The 26,302-nt window shown below is 42.1% G+C and overlaps 1 protein-coding gene across 2 annotated transcripts in view; it reads right to left on the reverse strand.

Moving 5' to 3' along the window:
- Positions 1-8,491: 8,491 nt before the first annotated feature.
- Positions 8,492-26,302, reverse strand: part of FAM193B (family with sequence similarity 193 member B) — a 41,875-nt gene continuing 24,064 nt past the window's right edge. The window contains exons 2-10 of one of the 2 annotated variants that reach the window (XM_014056165.2): positions 25,356-25,595; positions 24,670-24,886; positions 24,149-24,349; positions 22,966-23,362; positions 19,974-20,169; positions 19,247-19,483; positions 14,487-15,489; positions 12,230-12,305; positions 8,492-9,690 (exon numbers count right to left, since the gene is read on the reverse strand). In XM_014056165.2, coding sequence (XP_013911640.2) covers positions 9,594-9,690; positions 12,230-12,305; positions 14,487-15,489; positions 19,247-19,483; positions 19,974-20,169; positions 22,966-23,362; positions 24,149-24,349; positions 24,670-24,886; positions 25,356-25,595 — 2,664 coding nt within the window. In that variant the 3' untranslated portion in view covers positions 8,492-9,593. The remainder of the gene's footprint in view (positions 9,691-12,229; positions 12,306-14,486; positions 15,490-19,246; positions 19,484-19,973; positions 20,170-22,965; positions 23,363-24,148; positions 24,350-24,669; positions 24,887-25,355; positions 25,596-26,302) is intronic. The other variant, XM_087709346.1, reaches the window with a different exon arrangement.

The raw sequence follows: 26,302 nt of genomic DNA on the forward strand, positions 1-26,302 counted from the left end.
TTAGGCTTTGATTCCCAACACTGCTTCATTAGTGGTGGATGGCCCTAGTAAGTTGCCATTAGTTTTTTAGAAACCGTTTGCTTTTAAGCCACATGCATGGGTATCCCTTCGGTTCCCATAGATTTTTGCAACCTGCAGTATTTGTGATACCATGACAATTCAGGGCTACATGTATGTACATATTCCAGTTGTCTGTCCTATTGAGATACAACTAATGAGGTTTCAAACAATAGAATCCCTTCATTTGTTCTGTTATTAGATTGTGTGTTAATACTGTAGCACAATATGAAAAGGAGTCCTAATCTAATAAAATATAAAATTAAGAAATAAATGCCCGTGTTGTTTACAACTGATCCAGAATTTAGCAAACAATGCATAATTAAATAGGATAACAAATGGTGAGCTTCAGCATTCCAACAGATTTTAGAAAAAGGGGAACACATATTTTTATGAAAATGAATAATTGAACATGAGCATTCTTCACATTATATAAGTAGAGAATCTGAAAAACTGATTCCTAATGATCACTCTCTTCATTATCAATTTTCATGTATGCATCAAAACTAATTCATAGGTTGAATCCTGCTCTGATTATTTAGACTTTTCTTCCTAATGTTTTTTTCCCATAATTGCAGGGTCTGCTTTTTTTCTGGATCAACCAAGTATTGATTGCCTTAACTACAAGACCAAACTGGCTCTAGGACAGACAGATGCACATCCATGCAATTGTTAGTCATTTGCTTCTGTGTCATGTAGAACAACCCAATAATATTCAAGCATTCTGTTGACTGACCATTGAAATTGAAAAGTTGGGAGTAGTACTGTACACTTCCATTCATGGAGGACAATCATCTATTTTCTATAGTCATAGAAAACAGGAACACCTCTTATAGTGTAAAGTCTTTTCTAAATTGTAAAACAAAATATTCATTTGTCATTCATGATAGAATTCTTTCAATCCCCACTGTGTGGAATGAACCAGTGAAGAAGCTGAATCTGAAAGGTTGCTAAAAATATGTAATATTCTGGAACATTTTAAATGATAAGCTTAAAACAATAGAAGTAAATGGATGGGAAATTTAGCTAAAATATCTGCAAGTTTCAGAAGCATAGATCCATAATGGATTAGACAAGATGGGCATACACTAGGTGATAATAAAACAAACAAAAAGGATGATTCCAAGGATATTTCAGCCATCACAAAACTCTATTTGTTAATGCAGTTCTAAAACACTCGTGTGTGTAGGGTTTTGAACTATCAAAACTAGATACGGAAATTATGTTTGGCGAGAATTTCTTATCCAGCAATACCATAATTATGTAAATTGTTCAAGTAGTCTCTTTGCTGTACTACATTATTTCAGCACTTCCCTGGATTAGCAATTTTTCAAAAAGTTTCACTTTTAAACAACCTACTGTTGAAGAATCATTAATTAAATTTAATATTAATATTGCAAATATTTATTCATTAAAAAGTAAAAGATACATTTTCTTCTATGGAAAAGGTAAGTATGCTCTTGGCTCTACTCTTCCCACTTTGGCAGAAACAACCTCAAGTAGGCATTTGTTATAATAGTCTGCCAATCTCTGACATTGACTGACAGGCATTTTTCCCACTCCTTCATGCAGAATTTTTTCAGCTATAGATGCTTAAAGGGTTTCTTGCATGCACAGCCCACAGTATCTCAATGGGATTTATAGGCAGGCATTTTCTCTATTCCAGAACCATCCATTTTTTCCCTTTCCCCCACAGCCAATTCTTGGTGGATTTACTGGAATATTTAGGGTTGTCATGTACCAAGATTCACTTTTGATTGTGCTTCTGTCTTTCGACAAATATTCTCACAGACCCTCTAGTACAGTGATGGCTAACCTTTTTGGTGCCAAGTGCCCAAAGCGTGCACACACGGAACCCCAAAATGCAATGCAAATGCCCCTCGCGCATGCACCCTACCACCTGTGATGCACCCCACTTCCCTGCACATGCGCCCCACCCTCTTCACCCATTTTTTACTTCCAGGCTGATGTAGGAGACTTTCCAGGCCCCAAACTCTGCACATGCACAAATCCCAAAAATGCAATGCGAACAGCATATAGACACACACTGCGCATGCACACACGTCCCCCACATGCGCTCCATCCTTCGCACATGCACAGCAGAGACCCAAAGACCAGCTGACTGGTGGGAGGCACACATCCATGCGCAGTGGAGATGGGCTAGGGCGATGGCTGGCGTGCCCGCAGAGAGGGCTCTGTGTGCCACCTGTGGCACATGTGCCATAGGTTCATCATCACAGCTCTAGTACAATGAAGAATTCATATCTGCCCTGCTGCAAATAATCATAACATATCCACCACCATGCCTTATAGAGGCCATCAGGTTCTGGTAAAATGGTGTCTTTGGTTTTGGTGAAACATGCTGTATTTTGGTACTGTGGCCAAATAATACTATCTTTGCTTCATCTATCAGCACATTATTCCACAAGTCCTAGCTTTTGCCTAGCTATTCCATAAGTAAATATCAGCTCAGCCCAAGAATGACATAGAATAATCCTTGCCAAACTTGTTCTTTATTTGCTTGTACCAAATAGAATCTTGCCAGACTAAACCTATACTACTCTCACCCTTAACCGATATAACCTGGGAACTTCAAGTAAGTGGCTGTCCTAGTTCTCTTGTTTCTCATCCAGCTCTTGGATGTTATCTCTTGTTTCATCCTACTCCTTGGAACGTCTTCCTTCTTTCCTGGGAAACTGCCGTTTCACTGTAGTCCAACCGATATGTCCCTCTTCATAGGCACAGTCCGTCACAGTGACCTTTAACCTTGCCCTGTTCTTTCTGGGTATCAGAGGTTTCCTCCTGGTACACCTTCCATGTAGATCTAATTTACGCAGCTTCTTTCTAAAGGTTCAGTCATGCACTTTGACATCAGTAATGGGGAGAGCTACCTGTAACTTAGGGAATATTCTGGGGTTCTTAGAGACTTCTTTCAGCATTGTGTGTTCTGCTCTTGTAGAAAGCTTGGCCTGAGCATTTTGGCAATTTGTTTGAAATCTCTACTTGTGGAAGATTTTCCAGGCAATGGAATAATTGATGTTGAATCATTAGACAATCTTTTTAAATTCCTTCCCAGACTCGTCGGCATTTATAAACTTACTGGAAACCTCAAAGAGTTTTCAGTCTAGTCATGGTGATTTCAAACTCTCTAACAACATAGAGCAAATCCAACTAAACACCTGAGATTTAAATAAGACTCCCAGATCCTTTGTACTGTTTTTTAAACACTTATACTTGATATGATGCTCCTGATCCTAATTATGCTAAAGATCCTAGTTATTTGAAGCTGTTATAGATAATAAGGGTGTACTCATTTTTTCCAAATCTGAAATTTGCATTTGTTTATCTAAATTCAACAATGGACCACACAGTGTAAATGGTATGTGACATTTGTTGTATCTTTTATCTTGCAATAGGATTGAAATGACTAAATACATATCTGTTAAAATACGTTGAAAAATTTGAATGGGGTGGACTGTTTTTCACATGACGATACATGAAATCTTTTGATGAATTCTTATATTAACTTTGAATGAGATGAGATCAATATACAGATGACAACTTACTATTTTTTAATTGTGCCCTAGCATTATAATTTATTTCTTAAATTAGAGCTGATTGCATTCTCATAATAATCACTTGTACAATTCTGGTTTTTACAGGTAATTCTTGGTTATTGACCATAATTGAGACTGGCAACTTGATTGTTAAGCAAAGCAGCTGCTAGGTAAATCTATAATCTTTCGGCAGATTCCTGAAGCACAAGGTATTGTGTCTTCTGCAGATTTGTACATTATCCTATTACTGATTTTTTAATTACATCCAGATTTGATTATGTGATAAATACAGGATGTCTTAAAATTAATTTTAAAGGTCAGATGCTTCAGTATACATTTACTACATTCAAAATAGTAAGCCGAATTCAAATTATTTTCTTTAAAGACCAGAATGGTCTAAAATATCTATTAAGTCCTTTCTCTGTGTTCAGAAATTTGGTGCCATCAAGAGTTGGGCAAGTGGCTATGGAAGATAGCTTTGTTTTTTTAGGTTAGCATCTTGAATTTGGAATGTGAAGTTTGCACAGTACATTATTTAACTGAAAACATATAATTGGATCCAGCTAATATTCATCTAGATGTTCATAATATTCAAATATCAATTCAATTTCAAACTGATTTAATAAAAATATGTAACATGTCTTTAAGTTCATATATAAGACTAAAAAATGTCTGTGGAATTTCCATATTCCCTGATGGTAGTTTGATATAATTAAATTATATAAATTATGATGCCATACCCGTGTTATTTAATAGGCAACTTGAAGTTTCAAGTTATATTCCCATAAGGCTCAAGATGGTCAACGATCAAGGATTCTGAGAACTGAATTCCAAACTATCTGGAAGGCATTAGTCAGGTTATCCCAATTCAGAAGCTCCCTAGAAGCACCTGCTGAGCACATATTCTGATCTAGCAGTTTCTGAAAACTCAACATCCTATTTCTTTTGTCTATTTTATATCTAGAGAAAAGAAAGCAGCTTAACTTTGGAACAACTAGTTAGGATAGGATTTGTATTTATTCCTTAGTTTTAAGTCTCTGTATTTTGATAATCCTTTTTGTCATGTTCAGGTTATACATCCCTTGCTTAGAGAAGCAAAATATGTTGTATCTGAAGGCCCAGCTTGTACCATGAATTTGGCACAAGCATGATCACCAGTAGTTATGCCTAACGGATGGTTTTAGGCACATACAGACAATCCTGAAATATTTCCTCTTTTCTTTTAAATGAATTATGTTAGGACAAGGACTAGGAATGAAGGCATTAGATGTCCAATTTACTGCCCTTGAACTCATTCTAGGATCACATTAAACCAAGCAAATTATTTGTAAGTGAGGCACTATTGCTCAATAACACCCAATATGCTTTACAAGGCTGAGATGGGTCATGGCAGATAAAAAAAAATACTGAGATTAAGAGATGGGGAAAAACGTCATTCAGAGTAGCTGATACTGAGCTAATCTGACCTTGCTGAGAAAACTGTAGGAACTTGTCCAAGGAACCGCTGAGAATTGTACGTGACTGAGTGGAAGAAAAACAACTGTAAATTACTAACAAAGACATGTAACTTGACGAATGTATCTTTTCATGTCTTTTTATGTACACTGAGAGCATAAGCACCAAAGACAAATTCCTTATGTGTCCAATCACACTTGGCCAATAAAGAATTCTATTCTATTCTATGTAAGGAAAGGAGATGGATCCCAAATTGACAGTAAGCAAATGGAAATAAAATCAGTTGGTGAAAACCTTGCCAACATTTATCAAATCAGTATATTTCAGTATAAGTATCAGTATATATCAGTATATTTGATAAATACTGTATATCAGCAATGAAGAATGGTAATGATTAGAATAATCATTAAATTAAAATAAGGTTTATACTGTACCATCATTCCCTTACCAGTATATGATCTGGTCCTGCTTGGGATACTGATCTTCTAATAAAGGATGTGACTGATGTGGGAAAGAAGGCAATCCTGTGAATTAGTGAGGTTTACTCCACAGTAAATAGATATTTTTGTGTACTTCCCTTTCTCTTGAGGGAACTTAAAGGGGTCCATATTTAGGATTCTGTACTAACTCATAAGAGATTATTGTGTCTTATATGTGGTGTTTGGTTAGTGATTTAAATTTTCAGCATCCTGTGTGAAAAACATGTGCTTTTCTTAGAGCACTATTATTCTGAGATGTCCATTAAAGCAGGTTGCAGACAGATGAAAACAAGTAATAGTGTAATAAAGTACGTCATTACAAGTGGCTTAGATCAGTGTTTTTCAACCACTGTGCCACGGCACACTAGTGTGCCGTGACATAGTGTAAGGTGTGCCGTGGGAAAAACACCTGCCTATAGTCAATATAGGCACAGAGTTAAATTTTTTAAACATTTTCTAATGGTGGTGTGCCTCGTGATTTTTTTCATGAAAAAAGTGTGCCTTTGCACAAAAAAGGTTGAAAAACACTGGCTTAGATAACTTTAAAAAAAATCCAACCCAGAACAAGTTGAGGCCTGTTGATTAAATTAAAGTACTTTTTACTGGATTCTGAAGGCAAAAACGTTTGCTGCCTTCATGTCCAGCCTGGGACCTTTTGAATCTTGCAAATACAGGTAAACTAGATGGATGTTTACCAATCTAGAAAGTACACCTCCCATACCCTACTCTAGCTACTATTCTGCTAACAGAATAGTAGCTGGAGGGGGTGGGGGGATAAACATTCAAATAGAATAAAAAAGAAAAAGTTGATTTTATTCTGTCTACAAAAGTGTGGCTTTCTAGACTAGCTGGATTTTTGTTGTTGGTTAGGCTTAACCAAAATTCCCCATACAATATATGCCGTAATTTTCTCTACCAGATACTAGCAGAGAACTATATCATATAGTACCTATGTTTTGATGAATGATTGCTACAAACCTGTATGGTTTAGATCACTGGCTGGGCAATTCTGGGACTTAAAGTCCACACCTCTTCAAGTCACTAAGGTTAAGAAACACTTGCTTAAGATGAAGACCATTATATGTATTTCATGAAACTGATTACGAGCAACAAGGTTTTCAAATATGGAATGAACAAGTATACAAGAAAAATTTAATATGCCACACTGTGGAAATTCTCTTTCTGTTCTGCCTGCAATATGTATGGTTTAAGTTAACCAATGCAGGAAAGATCACTTGGCTGCCATATCTTCCGCCCCATTTCAAGGTTAGCTTTTTAGATATTAAAATATTCTAACAATTCAAATAGCATTGGATAGATAGACAACGTGCACTCCAGTTGCAGAAAACTTCTGATGTGATTTAAAGATATTGGGTTTTTTAGAATTGGAATGACACATCTTACCTTGTATTGCAGTGATGAATGCTTTCAACTCTGAATCAATACTATGTGCTATAAATTCATCATGTTCCCTGCTTCTGAAATAAAGCACCTACCAATAATCCAGATCAATTCTTAAAAAGGGGGGGGAGGCTGATAACAGTAAGCAATTTATAGGGTATCAGCAACTTGCCTTGGCCTTAGTGAAATTCTCTAAGCTTTCTGTATTGTGACTTAATGACCAAAACTCCAATTCCTTGGCACTTATCGTAAAGGCTGTAATTATACTGCTGATTTCTGACTACGTCAGCATGAGCATCTGCCGAAGGGCGTCAAGGAGAACAAATGAACCAGCATGCAGGTAGACATTTGCATCAACATCAAAATTCAAGTTATGTAACTGTGGAGTTTTTACGAAAAAGGTATAGTGTCATTGACGTTTGCTACGGCTGCTGCTGCATCGCTACATCATCTCACATAAAATGTTTCCCAGCATCTTTAAAGGAACAGAATATCTGATCAGTTTGTTTATAATAATGTCACATATTCCAAACCCTCTGGGATGTAGGCAAGGCATCCATCTCATAAGATGGAGGAGGCAGGATACCTCCAGAAATTTAGTTCAGCAATGGACCGACCTCATTTGTTGAGAGAAAGAATGATATGTGACAAACAATATCACGCAGGCAACAATGATTGCCCAGTCATGCACTGATACAAAGGGGGAGAATCCCCCCCCAACACTTGCCAGAGTAAATTAGCTAGTATCATGTTGGCAGTGTTTCTCAATCTTGGCGACTTTAAGTCCTGTGGACTTCAACTCCCAGAATTCCCCAGCCAGTTGTGCTGGCTGGGGAATTCTGGGAGTTGAAGTCCACAGGACTTAAAGTCACCAAGATTGAGAAACACTGATGTATGGGGAGCTGATAATTCCAATTACGTTGCTAGAGGGGTGAAACCAGTGTGTTTCAATATAATATTCAAGGGCAAATTTAAATCCAGTAGAGCTCAAGAAGTAATGTTGTATAAGAGACTTTAAGGCAGGGATGTTAAAACTCGCACACGGGGCTGGATGCATCACGTGCTAGCCACCCCCACCCCCATTTTAGCAAAAGGGAAAAAAGTTGTGATACGTCACGTGACACTGTGTCATTGCGGGTTTGATACCTCCTGCTCTAAGGGCATAGGCGCAAATGTGTATAAGCCAAAGAGAGATCCTTGAGAGAGAACCTTTGCTTGGGAAACGTCTTGGAAGGAATTCCATCATTTGCATTTTTTTCAGATGCACTGTCCTTGGTATGACAATACCCAGTAAGTGAACTGAAAAATAATAGGGCTCTGCTGTGGGATTGTAAGATTATCTACAGTAGAAGCAATCAGATTTCCGCAGTCATACACAAGGAGCATCATCAGATACACCTGTATCGGATGAATCGGGTGAGCAACTGCAGCAAGAACCAAACCCTTAGAGAGAGGCTCGAGTTTGCAAACACGTGAAAAGGGTAACAGTCATGGAATGATGGACTTTTAGTGCAGCAAGAAAGATTGGAGTCACACTCCACATTTGATTTTTAAATACATAATCTATGACACAGCAGATGTGCAGTTTTACTCTTCAGTAAGTCTATTTTACACGAGGACTCTCCATAAATATGTCTTTGTAGGACATAACACATATATCTTCCTGTGCAAAGAGCACAACTATGTTTGATGCAGCCAACAGGGGGGTAATTCTGTTGTGTGTGCTTGTGGAGAAACAAAGAGGTGTGTGCTGTTCATACGTAGAAAGTGTACAGAATTGCCTGTGCTGAAGAAATATCCGTCCAGAATGGTTATTAGATGCAGGGGAGAAGACAATAAGAGAAAAGATTAAAATTTGCAGACTTTTATCAGCATTGCTCAGACTGGTTGTTAGAGGCCCGGGCTACCTGTTTGAAATGAAACTGCAGCTCTTATTACTACTAGTGGGATCCTAGCAGCAATACTGTACTTTATGGTATGTCGATCTGAGAGAATAACATTCCCTGAGAAGTAAGGTAACACAGCCACATTGAATGACATGTGCAATTTCTGGAAACCGACAAGGGTTGTATCACACACAGAAGCTCTGCCACTGTAATTTTGCAAGGGGATATCTAGTTCTCAAAGCAGAAGACAACTTCTTACTCCTTCGTAGAGGGAGCTCCTTGTGCACCTCCTGCCCTTATGAAACTCAACAGTGTTGAAGCAACATGTAAGAAAGCGCTCAGGAGCAGAGGGGGTTCCATCATGCCACACCTGCCACGAAGAGGGCCACGCCCTGGCACCAAAGGCCCAGTGAAGGCAGAACAAACAACAGAGAAGATGGATTTTTTAAATAAAATAAAAAATTAAAAAGTCCTTTATTGGGTGCAGCCTGGTCCCTGTGCCACGTTGGGCCTTGGCCGAATAAGACTGCCCCTGGGCTTGGGGCGGCTCAGTCAGCATCTCCCCGAACGTCGAACACTGAGAGGTGAGGGACACGGGCTGTCCAGGCCCTGCTTATGGGCTAGGGATGGGGAGCCCCATGGGGAGGGGGAAAGGGGAGGGCCAAGGGTCAGTGAGGTCAAGTGTCTCTCTATGGGTTTGGGGAGAGGGAAGGCGAGGTGTGGGGCCCTGCGGATATACCAGGGCTGCACCGCACACCTCACTGAGCTGCACTCGAAGTGGTTTTCTTCAGGGTGAAATTGGTCCAGTTCACAGCCACTTTTTGTCGGGTCTGCTTGGCTGAGTCCAGGCAAAACCTGCAATACAGGAAGGGATGAAAAAGGGTGATGAACGGAGTAGTAATTTGTTCTTACTGTATAGGCATACAAATCTATACTTCATTATCTTTCCCATATGTACACACAGAAACATTAGTCATGCCTTTGTCTTCAGACATAGAATGAGACATCAGGAACTTGTTAGGTAGCTATTTTATGAGAGTAACTGATTTGAGACCACAGACTGATTTGCAGATCAGCGAAATTGATTGTTTCAGACATTCCCCCCCTCCCCCATTCAGTTGCCTACTGTTAATATTACTTCGATTGCTTCTCCTTGACAAATGCACACCTGCTTTTCCCAGAACTTGGGATAGAGGTATATACCTGGCTTCTTTTCAAGGCATTTATAGAGTACTCAATATTGCAGAAAGAAATGGTTTACACTGCATCAGCAAAGCCAGAGAAAAACAGTAGATGGATTCCAGACCTCTCTTAGGCAATTAATTAATGTGCAGATCTCAACAGACCTCACAACTATTAACTGACTACTTTATAGTAGCACACATCGTGCCTAACAAATAGGATTCTGCACCTCCTCATACTTGGATACTGATTCAGTGGAAAAGTCATTTTTTTCTGAAAATCAACCTTCTCCTCTTAAACCTTCTTGGCTTTATTCCCCAAACACCAGCAGTTGCCCATCAGTAATTCTTCACCAAAACTAATATTTGTAGGTAGCTAATAATGACACTGATGACTTATAAAGATTGGACAAAGCGCTTTAGTTCTGAACCTGCATCAGAGGCAATTTTGAATGGCTGAATAGCCAGAGAGAAGATGGTTAACCGCTAGGAAAGTTTTAGCTATTTACTTATGGGGAAGTTAATACTCATGGGCTGGAATATAATAATGTTACCATGTCTTCTGTTGTACTTTCTTTTTTCAGGTACGTTGCCAAATACAAATGTGCATACAGTTAGGTAGAAGCTTTAAATCAATATCCAGAGAAAGGGGTTTTTGCTTTTGTGTTATTTACTGTTTATGTTGACATGACTTCATTGGTGTCACTTTGCTAAGCTCAATCTTGCAGATATTGCTGCTGGCAAAGTGTAAAAAGTATGGTTCAATACTGTATTGCTTCTATTTGGGTCAATTTTTCTGTTGAGTGGATGGATAGCAAATAACATTTAGCATGGATTCCCACTCCATATACTTTTGTGACCCTAAGATATAAATAAGGGAATGAGGAGTTTATTTCCTTTATTCCCAAGGATGAAACGTTAAATATGTTTCAAGTTTTGTTTTATAGAAACATTCTAAAATGCGACTACGTTGTATTGAATTTCAAGCCAAAACGTTTGATTTGATTTTTTTAAAATATTGTATTTGATGAACACTCTTAGACAGTAGATAATAGAAGTAAAATGGGTGATGAAGCAGTATATAGAAAACGGGAGGAAATTCAAGGTTAATGAATTGAAGGCCCTAAAAAAACTGTAAATAAGAAGGAAAAATAGGGCCATATTTGAAAAGAATTTGTGATGTATGTAGGAAGCTTTGAGACAGATTATCATAAAGGCAATGGGAAGGTAAACATTAGAGGAATAAAATATAGAAGATATTTTGCATATATATATATATATTGTATATATTGTTCAGAATCATTTTATAGTTTCTTCAAAGAAAATGGCCCAAAATTAACCAGAGTGAAAACATGATTCTTTCAATTAGCAATTATTGTCAACCTTTCCTATTTATTAACAATGTACCTTGCATTTCTATTACAAGATTCAGCTATCAAAGTGCCTGAAAAGAAAACTAAGACAATACTCTTCTCTTGGATGACTCATAATATCTAGTTTCCTTTTAATAGGAATGCTTTGAAAGAATAGAAATTGACAGCAACCCTCACTCTTTACTAGCATTGATGATCTTACCTAGTTTCGTAATTAAACATGTAAGAAAACAACCAAGCTCAGAGAGCACCAACCACCCCTCGCTGACTGATCTACCCATTAGCCATGCTTTGCAAACCACAATAGCAGGAATGTGACATGAGACAAAATTGGATATCAGAGAAATAAACAATCATGAGCTACCAAATTCATGGGGGGGGGGGGGACACAACAACCAGCAAATTCTTCCTTTCGGCATAGTGCATCTGAACTTCCACTCCTAACCATCTCCCTGATGGATGATGCTTACAATCAGGGACCCTGTGAGGCTGGAGGGTGTTATTGGTGCACCTCCTTGCAAATTAATACTTTGCAATACAAAAGAATATTCTTTTTCCATTTCCTTTGAGCCAATCTTATCCTTGCAATAGGTTTCAACCACTGTGTTAAGCTGTAATATGGTTTGGTATAGAGTGGTGCAACAATTTAGCACTGTGATTTATAAACTCTGATTTGTTGCTTCATATATTGTGTGCACTGAACAAGCTGTGGCTTATTCAACAAACCAGATTCATTGACTGTGACGTTCGGATTAGAGCTGCATGCCACTGATCTCCTTCCCGTGTGGAAGCTGAGGTGAAAAGATCCCAAAAGTCAATTTTAATGTGACAAAATCTTACCGCTTGAAGTATTCCACTTCTCTGTCAGTCTCATCCATCTCCACGCTATCCAAGTCTTTGGGCAGGAACACGTCATCTAGCAATGTACAATACAAGAAGGTTAATAATTCAAAAGAAAGATCAATTGTAAGGATCTCCTTCCCTTGATAAGCACAGCATGCGCTTTCCAGTGGTGGGTTCTGGATCCCGATCCAACTGGTATGGTTGGAATGGGCCCAGTGGCGTCCACATGGATGCACACAGCGCGTGCATGCATCTTACCACCTCCGTGAGCCTCCACAATGCTCCAGCTGCTCAGCGGAGCATCGCACAGGTGCTGTACGGGCCATGCACGTAAGCCTTAAAAGACAGGTAAGGAGCTCAGGCGGGTGGGTGGGCCCTCCGGAGCACCGTACCGGAACGGCATCCGGTGGTCCGGGCAGGCTCTGGTATGCCTGTACCAGGGCATACCGCCTGCAACTCACCACTGGTACTTTCTTATGTTGATGCAAAATGTGTTGAAGGCCACATCCTGCAGGTTAAAACAAAGAAAGCAACGCGTCCTTCATTGAAATTTATTCTGTATTTGTGTCACAGCAACCTACTTGGCAGGTTGTGGTGGAAAGAAAATTTTCTGGGGAAACACAAATATCTGAACGACAAATTCCATGTGGCCTTCCTTGGTTTCATGTGATTCTCAACTTTAAATAAATCCAAAATATTTTTCACTCTCACAACTGCAAGGGGGGAACTGTATGAGAGTAAAATGAAAAGCAGGCTTTAGCAAGAGTCAGAAATCCTTTGCATGCACATCCCAGAATCACGGGGCATAATGGCTGGTTTTGGAGGGAATTGAAGGCCAAAAACAGTTTGGGAGCTCCGGGTTGTATTTAGCATTAATGTTCTCTCTCTTCTTTTCCATACACAATAATTCTTTCTTATCCACACACCTCTCTCCTCTGTTAGCCACACCAGCCCCTGCCAAAATTCCAGCCTCTCACAATCTTACATGAAAATGTAAACTAGGCATAAAAAGTATTTATAGTTTACTTTCCTGACTCAGTAAAATTCTCCCTAATACCATGTTAAGGCCTTTTTGTAAAGCATGCTAAGACTCTAGGCCAGATATATTCCCTAAACTTTTATCTTGCAGATACAGCATCTCCCAGAATGTATTTATTTTATTATGAAATGTATTTGCTGCCCATCTTGTGTCAAACGATTCTAGGATACTTACAGCATAAAAACATTAAAAAAAACAACAATAAAAATCATCAACTTTAAGATAACAAAGCAGATAAAATAAGGTCATTAGCACAAGATGGCAAAGGAGGGAACCAGATAAAGGGGGGAGGGAGAGAGGGGGGGAGGGGGGATTAGCTTTTCATTAATCAACCACCTCCAGTGCAAAGCTCCCCCTTTGGGTTCCCTGGCCATCTGGCCGAGCCACGTCTTAAGTCTCTTACGAAAAGTCAGGAGGGGGGGAGCCAATTTCACCTCAGAACATAAGTTATTCTAAAGGGCAGGAACCATGGCAGAGAAGGCTGTTCTCCTGAACTCCGCCAGCTGAAATTACTTAAATGATGGGATCCGCAGAATGGCCCCTCTGCTGATGCGAGTGGGGTGGGCCAGCCCCATCGGGGCAAATGGCTCCTCAAGTAGCCTGGGCCCATGCCATGCAAGGTTTTAACAGTGATAAACAATACCCGGAAGCAAACTGGCAATCAGTGCAGCTCAGTGGAGTAACATGGGCCACTCAAGGGGCCCTAAGAAGTGCCTTTGCCAGTGGGGTCAATCTAGAAAATACCAGCTTGGAAAAGGCTGCTGTAGCACTGCAAAATGTGACTGTGGCAATATCATTCAGGAGGAAACCTAACAACTCTCCTGTTTCAGTGGTTTCCATGACTTGCAGTCAACTGACAGTGGCATCATCGTATACGTTTGACAGGTTTCTGGCGGTCTAGAACTGCCAGCCCTTTGGAGTGTTAAGTGGCTTATATTTAAAGAATGCTCTGTTTCCCCCAAAACAAGACCTTCCCAGATAATAAGCCCAATCGGGCTTTTGAGTGCATGCGCTAAAATAAGCCCTCCCCGAAAATATTGCACCGCAGCAGCAGCCATGAAGTGACCACGCTCCTGCACCTCAAAAATAACAAGACCTCCCCGAAAATAAGGCCAAGTGCTTACTTTGGGGGTCAAAAGAAAACAAGACCCTGTCTTATTTTCAGAGAAACACAGTAGTCGCCGAGTAAAAGCATGGAGAATATCTGAAACTCACCAATGGAAGGGCTTGTTTTCTCCATTTTGTTCCTACTCTTCTTGCCTTTGCCCTTTGGTTGAGGCAAATCATCTGGGGTGGCTATGTGGGGGAGATGCCGGTCCCCGGGCCCAGAAAGAGCAGGCTCTTGCTCAGTCTGATCAGCTCTGCCTTCACCTCTCCGGTTCTTCCCCTCAATGCTCTTCTCTTTGTCTGCCTTAGAGCCGCCGCAACTCCATCCCTGGCTCTGTCGCAGCCCCCGGGCACCATCGCCTTGCTCTGCATGACTGCTGCCTCTTGGAATTTCGGAAAGGTTGCCCTTGGAGGGATTCTTCTGCCCCATCCCCTTGGAGCCAGAGTTATCGTTAGAAGAGAGAGCTTCACCCTTCTTTGCCGGGCAGCCCTGCCGCTTACCCTTCCTCTGCTTTCCAGTGTTGGGCACTTGTTCTAGCACTTCCATTCCCCTGCCCAGTGCTGCCTCCTTGGATTCATGGTTAGTCCCAATCTCTTGGGGAGAGTCTGTCGGCTTGGGTGACTGTACCCAAATCATGCGAGAGAGATTGGGTACAGCATTCAGCCTTTTCACCACACCATTTTCGGAGGCTGGCGGCGGTACTACCTCTCCAGGGCTTTCAGCCCATCGAGGACCCACTTCATTTCTCAGTAATGAATGATTATGGGGGGCATTCAGGCTAAGTGGAGACAGGTCAAGGTCAATCTCTTGCAGCTCAGAGGAGCCATTGAGGTGGGAGAGAAGGTTCTTCTGTTCCAGCACGGCAGCTTTTTTGGGAAAGTCATTCACATCTAAGTTGAGATCATAGACGCTGAAGCTGGCGCGGATGGAATCCTTGATTGTGTTCTTGATCTCCTGTAGCCGGCTGCTCAGAAAGCTGTTCACTCGCTCTAGTTCTAGCTGGGGCCACTCCAGAAGCTTTTCTTCAGGCAGCTCCTGATCTTGACCTGTAGGCGGGCTTCGATCCACACGCTTCTGAGCCTCAGCCTCTAGCTGGGCCTTTTCCTTCTCCTGCAATACCAGAATTAGTAGTATGAATCCTCAACAGCTTCAGCAAATCAAACAGCCATTGAAAGAGTAGCTCTGCGGCAGGATGAAGGATAGTGTCAGTCCCAGGCTAATGAATTGGCCTCTGCTTTTCAGCCTGTCACACTTTACACAGCTAGGCAAGCACTGACACAAACCCCAGAGCATCCTAGGGAATTGACTCTGGAAACTAATAAGGTGGCATATACAAAGTCTGTGCTATAGTAACAAACCTTAGGGAAGAGACGCACTGCCAGCAATTTCCCACAGCAATTTCCCTCTGTATACAAGTCCCAAGACTCCTACATCCCTTGCTCTAAGCTCAGCTCATGGCAGTGCAACATTCAGGAAAGAATGGAAGATGTGAGCAGAAAAACAAATATAAACTTTCAAGCTGTCTGACCCAGTTCAAGGGGTAAAATAGCTGAAGCGCTTGTTTAGTTAACCATAGGAAAAAATCCTCAACTCATTCTAACTTCTGGTTTATTTATATATTGTAGGGGGAAGATCAGATCCTGTAGCAAGAGCATGGACTTTATTTATATCATTCTACTTCAAAGTGACAGTAAAGCAAAGTTATTTTATCTTCCATGCAAAGGTAGCAGGGAAATTCGTCCCAGCTGTATTTATAGTCGTTCTATCGCATTTACCCTTTCAGGTTGGCAGGCCTCAGGAAGAACGTAGTAGTCTGATTTGGTGTAATGCACCTTCATATTTTCAGTCTCCAGAATACCCAGATGGAGAAAAAGGCTTTTGGATTAATCCCTAAGGGGTCTACAATGCTTTTGGGAGATTCACACACATATTTAATAGACTCCTGCCACTAAACTCAGAGTAGGTCATATGGTATTTTTGAAGTCTATTTTTTCTGCAGAATTTGAAAAAAAAGGGGGGCGGGCTCACAATCCATTTATAAGTTAAAATGTTATGAGCTAATTATGTCATATGTTTTTGGAATTTATGTCAATCATGAAAATATATCCAAATAGACTTGGGAGGACTATAAATGTATTACCGTATTTTTCAGAGTATAAGACGCACCTTTCCCCCCCTAAAACAGAATGAAAATTTGGGTGCGTCTTATACACTGAATGTAACCCCACCCACCCACCCACCGACCCCAACCCTTTGGCTTCTGCCTCCCAGTAATTTACCTCCTTGCAGCAAATGGGGGCTTTCCGGGGCTGCAATAGCCTATAGTCATGATGGTGAACCTATGGCACACATGCCACAGGTGGCACGCAGAGCCATTTGTCAGGGCACGCAAGGCGTTGCCCTGTCAGCTGGCCAGCAAACATGTGCACATTGACCAGCTGACTTTGGCCTTCTTTTGAAGCCGTTTTTTGCCCTCCGGAGGCTTCCCTGAAGCCTCCAAAGCACGAAAAACCGGCCCTAGGGGAAAACCAGAAGTTCAGGAACGGACTTCCGGTTTGCTTGTAAGGCTGTTTTTCGCCCTCTGGAGGCTTCAGGGGCCTTCAGGAGGCTTCTCTGAAGGCTCCAAAGGGCAAAAAACAGTCCTACGAGCAAACCGGAAGTAGCTTCCTGTTTGTCCGTAGATCCGTTTTTCGCCCTCCGGAGCCTTCAGGGAAGCCTCCTGAAGGCTCTGGAGGTCGAAAATCAGCCCTACGAACAAACTGGAGGTCAAAGGTCCAAAGGTTTATTTTACTTGTATGCCGCCCTATTCCCGAAGGGACTCAGGGCGGCTAACAAACCAGGGGGGGGGGATAGTACAAAACAAAAAAACAAAGGACAAGCACAAAATACAAAAAACAATTTAAAAACAATCAACAGCCACACAATTCGAGCAGGGATGGGAACTCATCAGCCCCAGGCCTGCCGGAACAGCCAGGTTTTAACGGCTTTGTGGAAAGCCTGAAGGGTGGTGAGGGTCCGGATCTCCACAGGGAGCTCGTTCCAGAGGTCACCATTTCTAAACTACTGAGTTCCCCGTAGGTCTGTTTTTCGCCCTCCGGAGGCTTCTGGGAAGCTCCTGAGGCCTCCGGAGGTCGTTGGGGGGGGAGGCTGCTTTCGCCCTCCCCAGGCTTCTAGAAAGCCTCTGGATCCTGGGGAAGGTGGAAAAAATGCGGCAAAAGTGGTATGTCTGTGTCGCTGAGCACTCACGCTGGTGGGGGGTTGCGCGCATAGCATTATGGGTGTGGCATGCCGGTGCACAACCCCCCTGTGCTCCCCCGCTTTTGGCACGGCAGCCAAAAAAAGTTTGCCATCACTGGGTTACAGCAATCCCTGCAGCCTGAAACAGCTGATGATCGGGAGAAACTGAAAGTGAAATTTGCTGTTTTCTCCACAAGGCAAATTGCTGGGAGCCACATTTTTCCCTTTGTGCTAATCAGGCTGTTTACTGCAAGGAAGTAAGTCAGTAACTAAAAATGCCTATAGAATGTTCAAATTATTAGACTTCTTTTTTAAAGACTGCTTTATTATTGTTCTAGACAACTTAACAAAATGAAGAAGCTTTTTAAAATAAATGCTTGATCTGAAGAGGCCCAGTGCTATTGTATCTTCTTTTAAATAGCAGAGAATAACTATACTTCCAGAAAGCACATCTATTTTAACAGCATCTGTACAAGTATAGTCTGGAATGTAACACTACAAACAGTGTATATTCTCTGTGCTGTTTGTTGCAAGGAGGCAAATTGCTAGGAGGCAGAGGCAAATATTTTTCCCTTATTTTCCTCCCCAAAAACTGGGTGTGTCTTATACTTCAGAGCATCTTATACTCCGAAAAATACAGTATACACAGTGGTACCTCAGTAATCAATTGCTTCAAAACGAATTTAGTACTCGATGCATTTTAATGTGAAAATGTTGTCCCAGTACTGGATCTTAGTTTAGTACTTAATGTGCTGCTATAGGAAGAGGGGGACAGCTGTGGGCAATGGACAGGAAATTCCCATGCTGGGAAGGCTGCTGCAAAAGGAGGAGAACAACCACAGAAGGTGGACAGGAAGTCATCCGTACTGGGTGGGTCATTGACATAGGAAAGGGGATTGTAGGAGATGACCAGGCGGAACCTGAAGGAGGGGGTCAAACATGTCATGAGTCTCTGTGCAACTGCAAGAGATCTAAGTCCAGCCCACCTTGAATGCTTTCTTATTCCCACACCTCTCCCTTGACCTTTAGTAGCTCAGATTTTTGTAGAGAGCTGAAGCTTGCAATAAATCTTCATACTCGTTTGAACTGCCTGAATCTCCTGGTTTCCCCAGCACTTGACAGGAACAGACAGAAAAATCTTCCTGGCCAAAACCAAGTATTACATGGTAAGTTACATGGTTTGTTTGAGACTTGCCCTTTTTAGTACCCATCACACCTCCTAGAACCAATTAATACTGAGCACTGAGGTATCACTGTATTTCATTTCACCAAACCACTTACCTGTCCATATACCCAGATTCAGGGACTACCGTTTATACTTCTGAGGCAGTTCTTTCCCAAACCTACCCTTATTTGATATTTAGATTTCAGGTGCTGGGGGGGGGGGGGGGGTAGGATGAAATGGACATTTGTGGAACGTTTTCTTAGAAGCATCTCATTTTTTGTCTCTACAAAAGCTTTAATTACTTTTTAGTTTTGCTGCTGTTGAGAACTGCCCAGAGCTGTGTTTCTAGAGCCATACAAATCTTTTAAATAAATAAACAGCCATCTGTTATGCAGCATTCCTACATCATTTTGCTAGGTCTAAGGAGCTCAATTTTACCCACTCCTCACATGGACACAAGCCCACCTTCTTCTTCTGCTTGTGGCGCGCACGCTTGGCAGCCTTAGCGCTGTTCAGAGGCTTCGGCTCAGTGCTGTTAATGTAATCCAGCAGCTCATCCACGTCCCGGTGATCTACAGCTGGTTCTCCCGAGCTACTGCTATGCCCCAGCTTTTGAGGAAGTTCCTCTTTCCTCTTGGTCAGCCTGGAGCGCAGCTTTTCCCGGATCTCAGCATAGTTCCGGCTTGTTGGAGCAGCTGGAGGCTGTGGACAGAGTTGATTGTTAGTTGGGTGCAAAACATTTGAGTTGCCACCCCAACATTATTCCCAAGGAATACCACTCCCATCTTTCCTGCTCTCCCTTTCCTTCCTTGACTCAAAGTTTTGCCAAGCAAGTCTCATCTATCTAAGCCGGCATTCCTCAACTTTGACAACTTTACGATGCATGGATTGGGGAATTCTGGGAATTGAAGTCCATGCATCTTAAAGTTGAGAAACACGCTGATCTAAAGCATTTAGCCTCATTGGGGTTGAAGAAACCCCAGCTGAAACGCTTGAGTACAAAATATAACAGAATTCAAAACTTGGAACAAAAACAACGATTTAGATAGAGTGAAGTCAACTTGAGGAAGGCCGGCACTAGAATGAGAAAGGGAAGTGCAGTGCCTCCATTGCCAGAAAGGTGTCCTTCCAAGCTTCACACGAAGTCTATAAGTATAGATTAGGAATGGCTGCTGGCAGTGCTTTCACTTACCGCGTTGTGGCCAAAGAACTCACAGTAGCAGCAGTCACAGAATTTCCCATCTTTCTGGGTAGTGGAGGATGAGGTGCAGGAGCTACGCTCAGAGCTGCTGTCCTCATCCTCCCCAAGCCCCTCATCTGCCTCACAGGACTGTGGTGCATGACAGCTTGTACCGTTTGGGAATTTATGACCCTTGCAGGCAGGGTCCCTGTGAGAGAAAGAGGGGGAAAAGGAGGTAAGAAAAGGCATACACTGGATTCTCAATTCCCAATGGACATGCTAGATTGATGCCTAATATCTTGAAAGAGTTGAATGAATGCCAACATATTAAAAGCCCCATCCAGGTAAGATAGAAATACTATCAGTAGCAGTAGACTTAGCAATAGCAGTAGACTTATATACCGCTTCATAGGCCTTTCAGGCCTCTCTAAGCGGTTTACAGAGAGTCAGCATATTGCCCCCAACAATCTGGGTCCTCATTTTACCCACCTCGGAAGGATGGAAGGCTGAGTCAACCCTGAGCCGGTGAGATTTGAACCGCTGACCTGCTGATCTAGCAGTAGCCTGCAGTGCTGCATTTAACCACTGCGCCACCTTGGCTCTTAGAAGATTTGTCCGACTATGACAGAAATATGTTTGAGAAACAAGGTTGCCCTTCCTGTAAAAGAGCAAATCTTTGGGCCACAGATTCTCTCCCAGACCAACCTACCTCTCAGGACTGTTACAGGGAAAAATAGGAGGACAGAATACGATATACCATCTTGAGCTAATTTGTAAATCTTATAGTTGCTGAAGTTGAGAAACAGTAGGTTTAGGTTTATTAGATTTATATGCCGCCCTTCTCCAAGGACTCAGGGCGGCGTACAACATTAAAAGAAACAGTACAAAAGTTTAAAAAAATTAATAGAATATCCCAAACCCAATTAAAATTGACAATGACATTTTTTTTTAAAAAAATTCGAATTAAAATTAACAGTGATCAATAATTTATTTTGTTTTGTTCAGGCCAGGCTTGCTTGCTGGAAAAGCCAACTTTTTAGAGCGTGTCGGAAGGCCCGGAGGTCGGGGATTATACGAAGCTCCGGGGGCAGCTCATTCCAGAGAGAAGGTATTCCACAGAGAAGGCTCTCCCCCTGGGGGTCACTAGCCAACACTGTCTGGCCGACGGCACCCTGAGGAGACCAACTCTGTGGGATCACACTGGACAATGGGAGGCTATCAGGTGATATGTCACTATAGGGAAAACCCAAGTCCACCCTTATTCCTGAATGACTTTAGGCTAATCCTGATCTCTTTTTACTTCAATTACTCCTTGGAACAAGATTTTTCAAATCAGTTGAAAAGTTATTATTAAAGCTACTAACATCTTGGAAAATACTGGGATCCTTCTCAAGGGAAGTTTCAATACCTGCACTTTATGCGGTAAGAAATATATGGAAAACATTCGGTAACCAATATAGTTTGTGTCCTTTATCCATCAAGTATTTAAGGTCAACTCTAATTAAGAATAATGGAAGACGTATTCAATTCCTTAAAACATGATTATTTTAGATCAAAATAGCCCTGTTAAAGGAGTTTTAAAACTTTATAAAACTTAAGAATTTATTTCAGAATCTCCTTGATAGCTTTGAACCATTTATTATCTGGACTTGAAATATCACTGCTTTTGAAAGTCTGCATTTAATAAATAACTTGGAAGAATTATCTGACGCTCCCAGTGAGTAAGAGACCAATAGCATTATATGATCTTTTGATCTGAATGTTCTGTTCTAGCAAAGTAATGACAGATTGTTTTTAAAACTGAAAAATGAGTGTCTTCTGATAAAAATGTGGTTAATACAACAAGAAAAAAGTACTCTTTTTTTCTACAGGAATACTGCATCCTAGAACATATTCAGCAAAGATTTGTTATGGTTGATTTGCTATTTCTTATGGTTGATTACAGTTAGACGATGCAACATTAATTCATTACAATTTTGACTTATTCTATTCTTGCCATAGTAAAGGTCAAAATTCACAGAACTGTCAAATTGCTTTAGGTCAACTGCTGTTTCTGAAATAAAAATTATTTTAATTGCTATTTTTGTTGTGTTTTTTTCTTATATTGCTATTCTGATAGTAGCCAAAATTATTTAAGATGGGCAGTCTTATAAATTGTCTATTTAATAAAGAAATATCCACACTCTTTTAAGCTATTTCTCCAGTAGTTAAAATTTAACAAAGCATCAAAAATTGTAATTCCTTTATACACAGGGATTTATCAACACTTAAATTATACAACGCTGGAAAGATAAAGCTACTGCTGGTTAGTAGACTCAACTTTGATATGTGTGTTTGTCAGATAATGTGAATTATTCTTTTATTGACAGTGGGGCAAGGCAGAGGATTTTTGATTAAAGTTGTCTAATTGTCTGGAGTTGTTTGTTTTATGGTAAAAAAATTTAGATAGTTTTTCACTTTTTTACTGTTGTCATTAAAAAGCTATAAAAACAATTAGCAATGGTGTATTCTTATTTAACTTCTGTTACATATCCTTCCATATGGCAACATTAACGCTTGAGGAAACATATCAGGATTCAGTCATCAGTGGGACAAATAGGCATAAGGTGAAGCTAGAGCTAGGATTTTGATTTAAGAGTTTCAATCAAGTCCAAAAGACAATAGTTTGACAGGAGTTCTTCAACACCCCTCTTTGGTAGCCAGAAAGAACACAGGAGAAGATCAGATTATCAAATACATATAAAACCATACTTGAAAAAGGGACTAACACTCTGCCTACTATGCCATTAGTTTGCTGGATGTTTTAAGGATTAATGTGAGATGTGAGGTTCCATGTATTGTTATTCTCAATACAAAATCAGATATTCCAAAAATATGTATCCAATGAGAGCTATGATTTTTAGCAGATCTGTCAAGACAAGCAGGCAAACTATGAAGGGAAATGCAACAAGAACCTGATTAATGATATTGGGAGTGCAGAGTAATCAGAACTCCACTTAATTACCTGTTGGTGCTGGGTAGTTGATGTGATGCGGTAGGAGGACCCAAGGAACCGCTGCAGTGCCCGTTGCAGGGATGGGTGCATCCTACAGGAGGTGGAATCTTCAGGAGTGGCACATTGGCAGTGGGTAAGTGTGGGCTCTTACAAGATCCAGTAGGAGGGGACTCTGCTCCTGGTTTGGGGGCCGGTGCATGTGGACTAAGGGCTGGTGTAGGAAATGGGGCCGCCTGCGGTGAAGAGCTCAAGTGAACATGAGGAGGAGAGCTGTAGGGCCCGGTGTGGGCAGGCATCTGCTTTGCAGGAAGGAGTGCCGGTGGCTGTGAGGGGAGGCCTGTGGGGCTGTTGGGTGGAGCAGTGAGGTCCACATGCCGGTGGTGCTCCGAGGAGTGGAAGGCCTCGCCTGCAGCCAGATGGGAACAAAGTGATGTTAGGTCTAATCCTTCCAGCAGACATTTCCATGAATTACGGAGAGGGTAAAAATACCCTGAGTCACTAAGCTGCTACATCAAATAAACCCCACCATAAACTACTGTTTCCTCCCACAAAATATTTTCCTTCTGTAATATCTCAAAGGGTCTAAGGCTATATATCTAGATACCACAGTAAAATCTAACCGAACCCAACTATATGTCTTCTTACACTTGGCATTTCCATAAGTGACATTCCTCCCAGAGCATTTTAGAAAGTCCAACCCAATACAGGACGTAAATAGCAATAGTACTTAGACTTATATACTGCTTTACAGTGCTTTACAGCCCTCTCTAAGCGGTTTAGAGTAGTCAGCATATTGCCCCCAACAATTTGGGTCCTCATTTTACCCACCTCGGAAGGATGGAAGGCTGAGTCAACCTTGAGCCTGGTGAGATTCGAACTGCCAAATTGCAGGCAGCTGGCAGTCAGCAGAAGTAGCCTGCAGTACCGCACTTTAATCACTGCGCCACCATGGCTCAAAGGATGCTTTAAGTTCTAAGCCCATTCAATAACCCACAGAGATGGGTAAAAAAAGTCAACTATGGCTGGCTTGGATCTGTCAAACAAAAGCCCCAAGTTCAACCAAAAGAAAAAGGCTCTCTGTAGTCCAGGAGGAAGAAAGAGCCTTCAGTTGGGAACCCAACAATATAGTGGTGGGGCTTTTTGCCCTGCCAATTTGGTCTGTTGGCCTTCCCTAGGCCCTGCATATACAGACCTGGCGGGGTGGGTCTCCGACACATGCTCTTGAACTGCTTGGGAAGCGTTTTGCAGAAGTCGAGTGAGGTAGGCAGAGGTGAGTCTGGGGTGCCGCTGGGAGCTGGGGTGAGCGTGTGGCTGTAAGGACAGGCTTTGAGCCCACCTCCTACAGCAGGGGCCTGGTTGACACACTCCGGAGGAAGGCCGGGGTGCTTGTCACCTGAAACGGAGTCAGAAATGGAGCTGGCTGCTCTCCAGGCCCCTAGCTCACCTCCCCACTTGTGGAACCTTTTCCTGGTCCAAGATCATAGAGGTCTCTAGAGATAAACCTAGTAAGCAGAAACTTTCCTATGAGCATTACTTAGCCCAAAGAGAAGACACCTTACTTTCTCTGGACCAGCAGATTTAAACACTTTCTTAATATAGTTCTACAATATCCATCCCCATAACTGATAAAAGCCTCCATGAAGAAGCTATAGGGAGAATTTCACTACCAAAAGGGATAAAACAAGCACTGGTCCAGGGCCAACATGAACTCACCTGGTACAACAGGTGTTCCCCCAAGGGAGCTCCCTTGAGCTGCCCCATTTGCATGCTGGGAGTTCCAGAGCCCCGAAAGCTTGTGCGCGGACAGGAAGGAGCTAGGGTCCCAGTCTCCCGAGTTCCCGTGGCACGAGGATGAAGATGATGAAGACGAAGAGGAGTGGGAGCCTGCCCCGCAGGATTGTGACTTACAGGCTGTATGTGACAGTGAGACCTGGGAAGAGAATTGATGGCTAAGTAGCCACTCATTCCATTTATCACTTTGCTTTGGGAAAGTAAGCTGCTGACTAAGCTATATGGAAATATAACATTGGACTAATGTTTCTTCCTACTCAGTAGCACCTTTCATAGCAATAGCACAAAAGAGTAAAATTGCAGGCTCTTTAGAGTGAGGATAGATAGTCTTGTCTAGTCTTGTCTTTAATTGTATTTCCTTTCTTACCGCCAAAAAAGAAACAGTGACTAAAAAAAGACCCAAAGCCAATAACTGTTCAAAAAAACATCTAACCATGTCATAGCTGGCAACTTTCACAGCCTTGCCCCAAAGCAATTAGAATTGTGTTCACGAAAATACCCAAATCCACACTAAGCTTTGATATTGATATTACCCTTTGTTAACCAATGGCATCTGCCTGGAGTGAGCCACTGGGCCTTCAAACGTTTATCCACATTAAAATGCTTACCGCCAGAGCCTGTTCCTGGACTGCTCTTCTTTCTTCCTCTTCTACGCTCTGCCGACAGCTTTGGCAGATCCACAGGGGCATCTCTCCCAGAAGGTTCTGTACCAATGTTGGTACAAAGTCTGGGGGCAGCCGCTCACCTGGGGATACCAGCCCATTATGGGATGGCCCAAGCCAGTCTTTGCGCTCCCGATGGCAGAGCAAGCAGCACGTCTGCACCGACTGGTTGGAAGTAGGCAGAACCTGCAGCAGAACAACAAAAACACGCTCAGGACACGTTGCCCAAAGGAAGCATCGAGACAGCCATTTTTTCTCAAGGTACATAAGCTTAAGCTCTAAGTGCTTTGCAAAATACATTGATCTAAATCAGGGGTGTCAAGTTCAAATCCTACAGGTTGCATCCGGTCCGCAAGGCACTTAGTTCTGGTCAACGGGGCCACCCTGGAAATAGCAAACAATCGGCCTGTGGTGCCTGGGCCCAGCACTGATCTACAACCTGGCAGAGCCTGCGCCCCTCCCGAGCTCCATTTTTGTTGGCAGCATGCTATAGGAGGCTGTGGCAGATGAAAACGGAGTTCGGAAGCGCAGCCGCCCCAGCTCCTTTTTCACTGGCAGAGTGCTAGCAAAACAATCTACTACTCAAAGTGGCATTTGATCACAAGGCAAGGAGGCATCAAGAAATGTTTTGTGTCCTCCACATGACCTGAGAGGGGCGGTGAGGCTCCTCTAGAGGACAAGGGCTTGGCCCACTCCCTGGTCTCACCTCCTTCCACTGGAGACAATGGATCTTCCCAGCTCTGGCCAGGTCACCACAGATGCTCTCGACACGAGTGACATCGAGCTGGCCACACCCACCCGGCCCCCTGAGGTCCAACACAACCCTGATGCGGCCCTCCATGAAATAAAGAGTTTGACACCCCTGGTCTAAATGGAGTGAGCTGCCTCAAAAC

This window comes from Thamnophis sirtalis, unplaced genomic scaffold (genome assembly GCF_051295495.1).
Source record: "Thamnophis sirtalis isolate CommonGarterSnake01/CBP01778 unplaced genomic scaffold, rThaSir2_p1.2 scaffold_3, whole genome shotgun sequence".
Taxonomy (NCBI): Eukaryota; Metazoa; Chordata; class Lepidosauria; order Squamata; family Natricidae; genus Thamnophis; species Thamnophis sirtalis.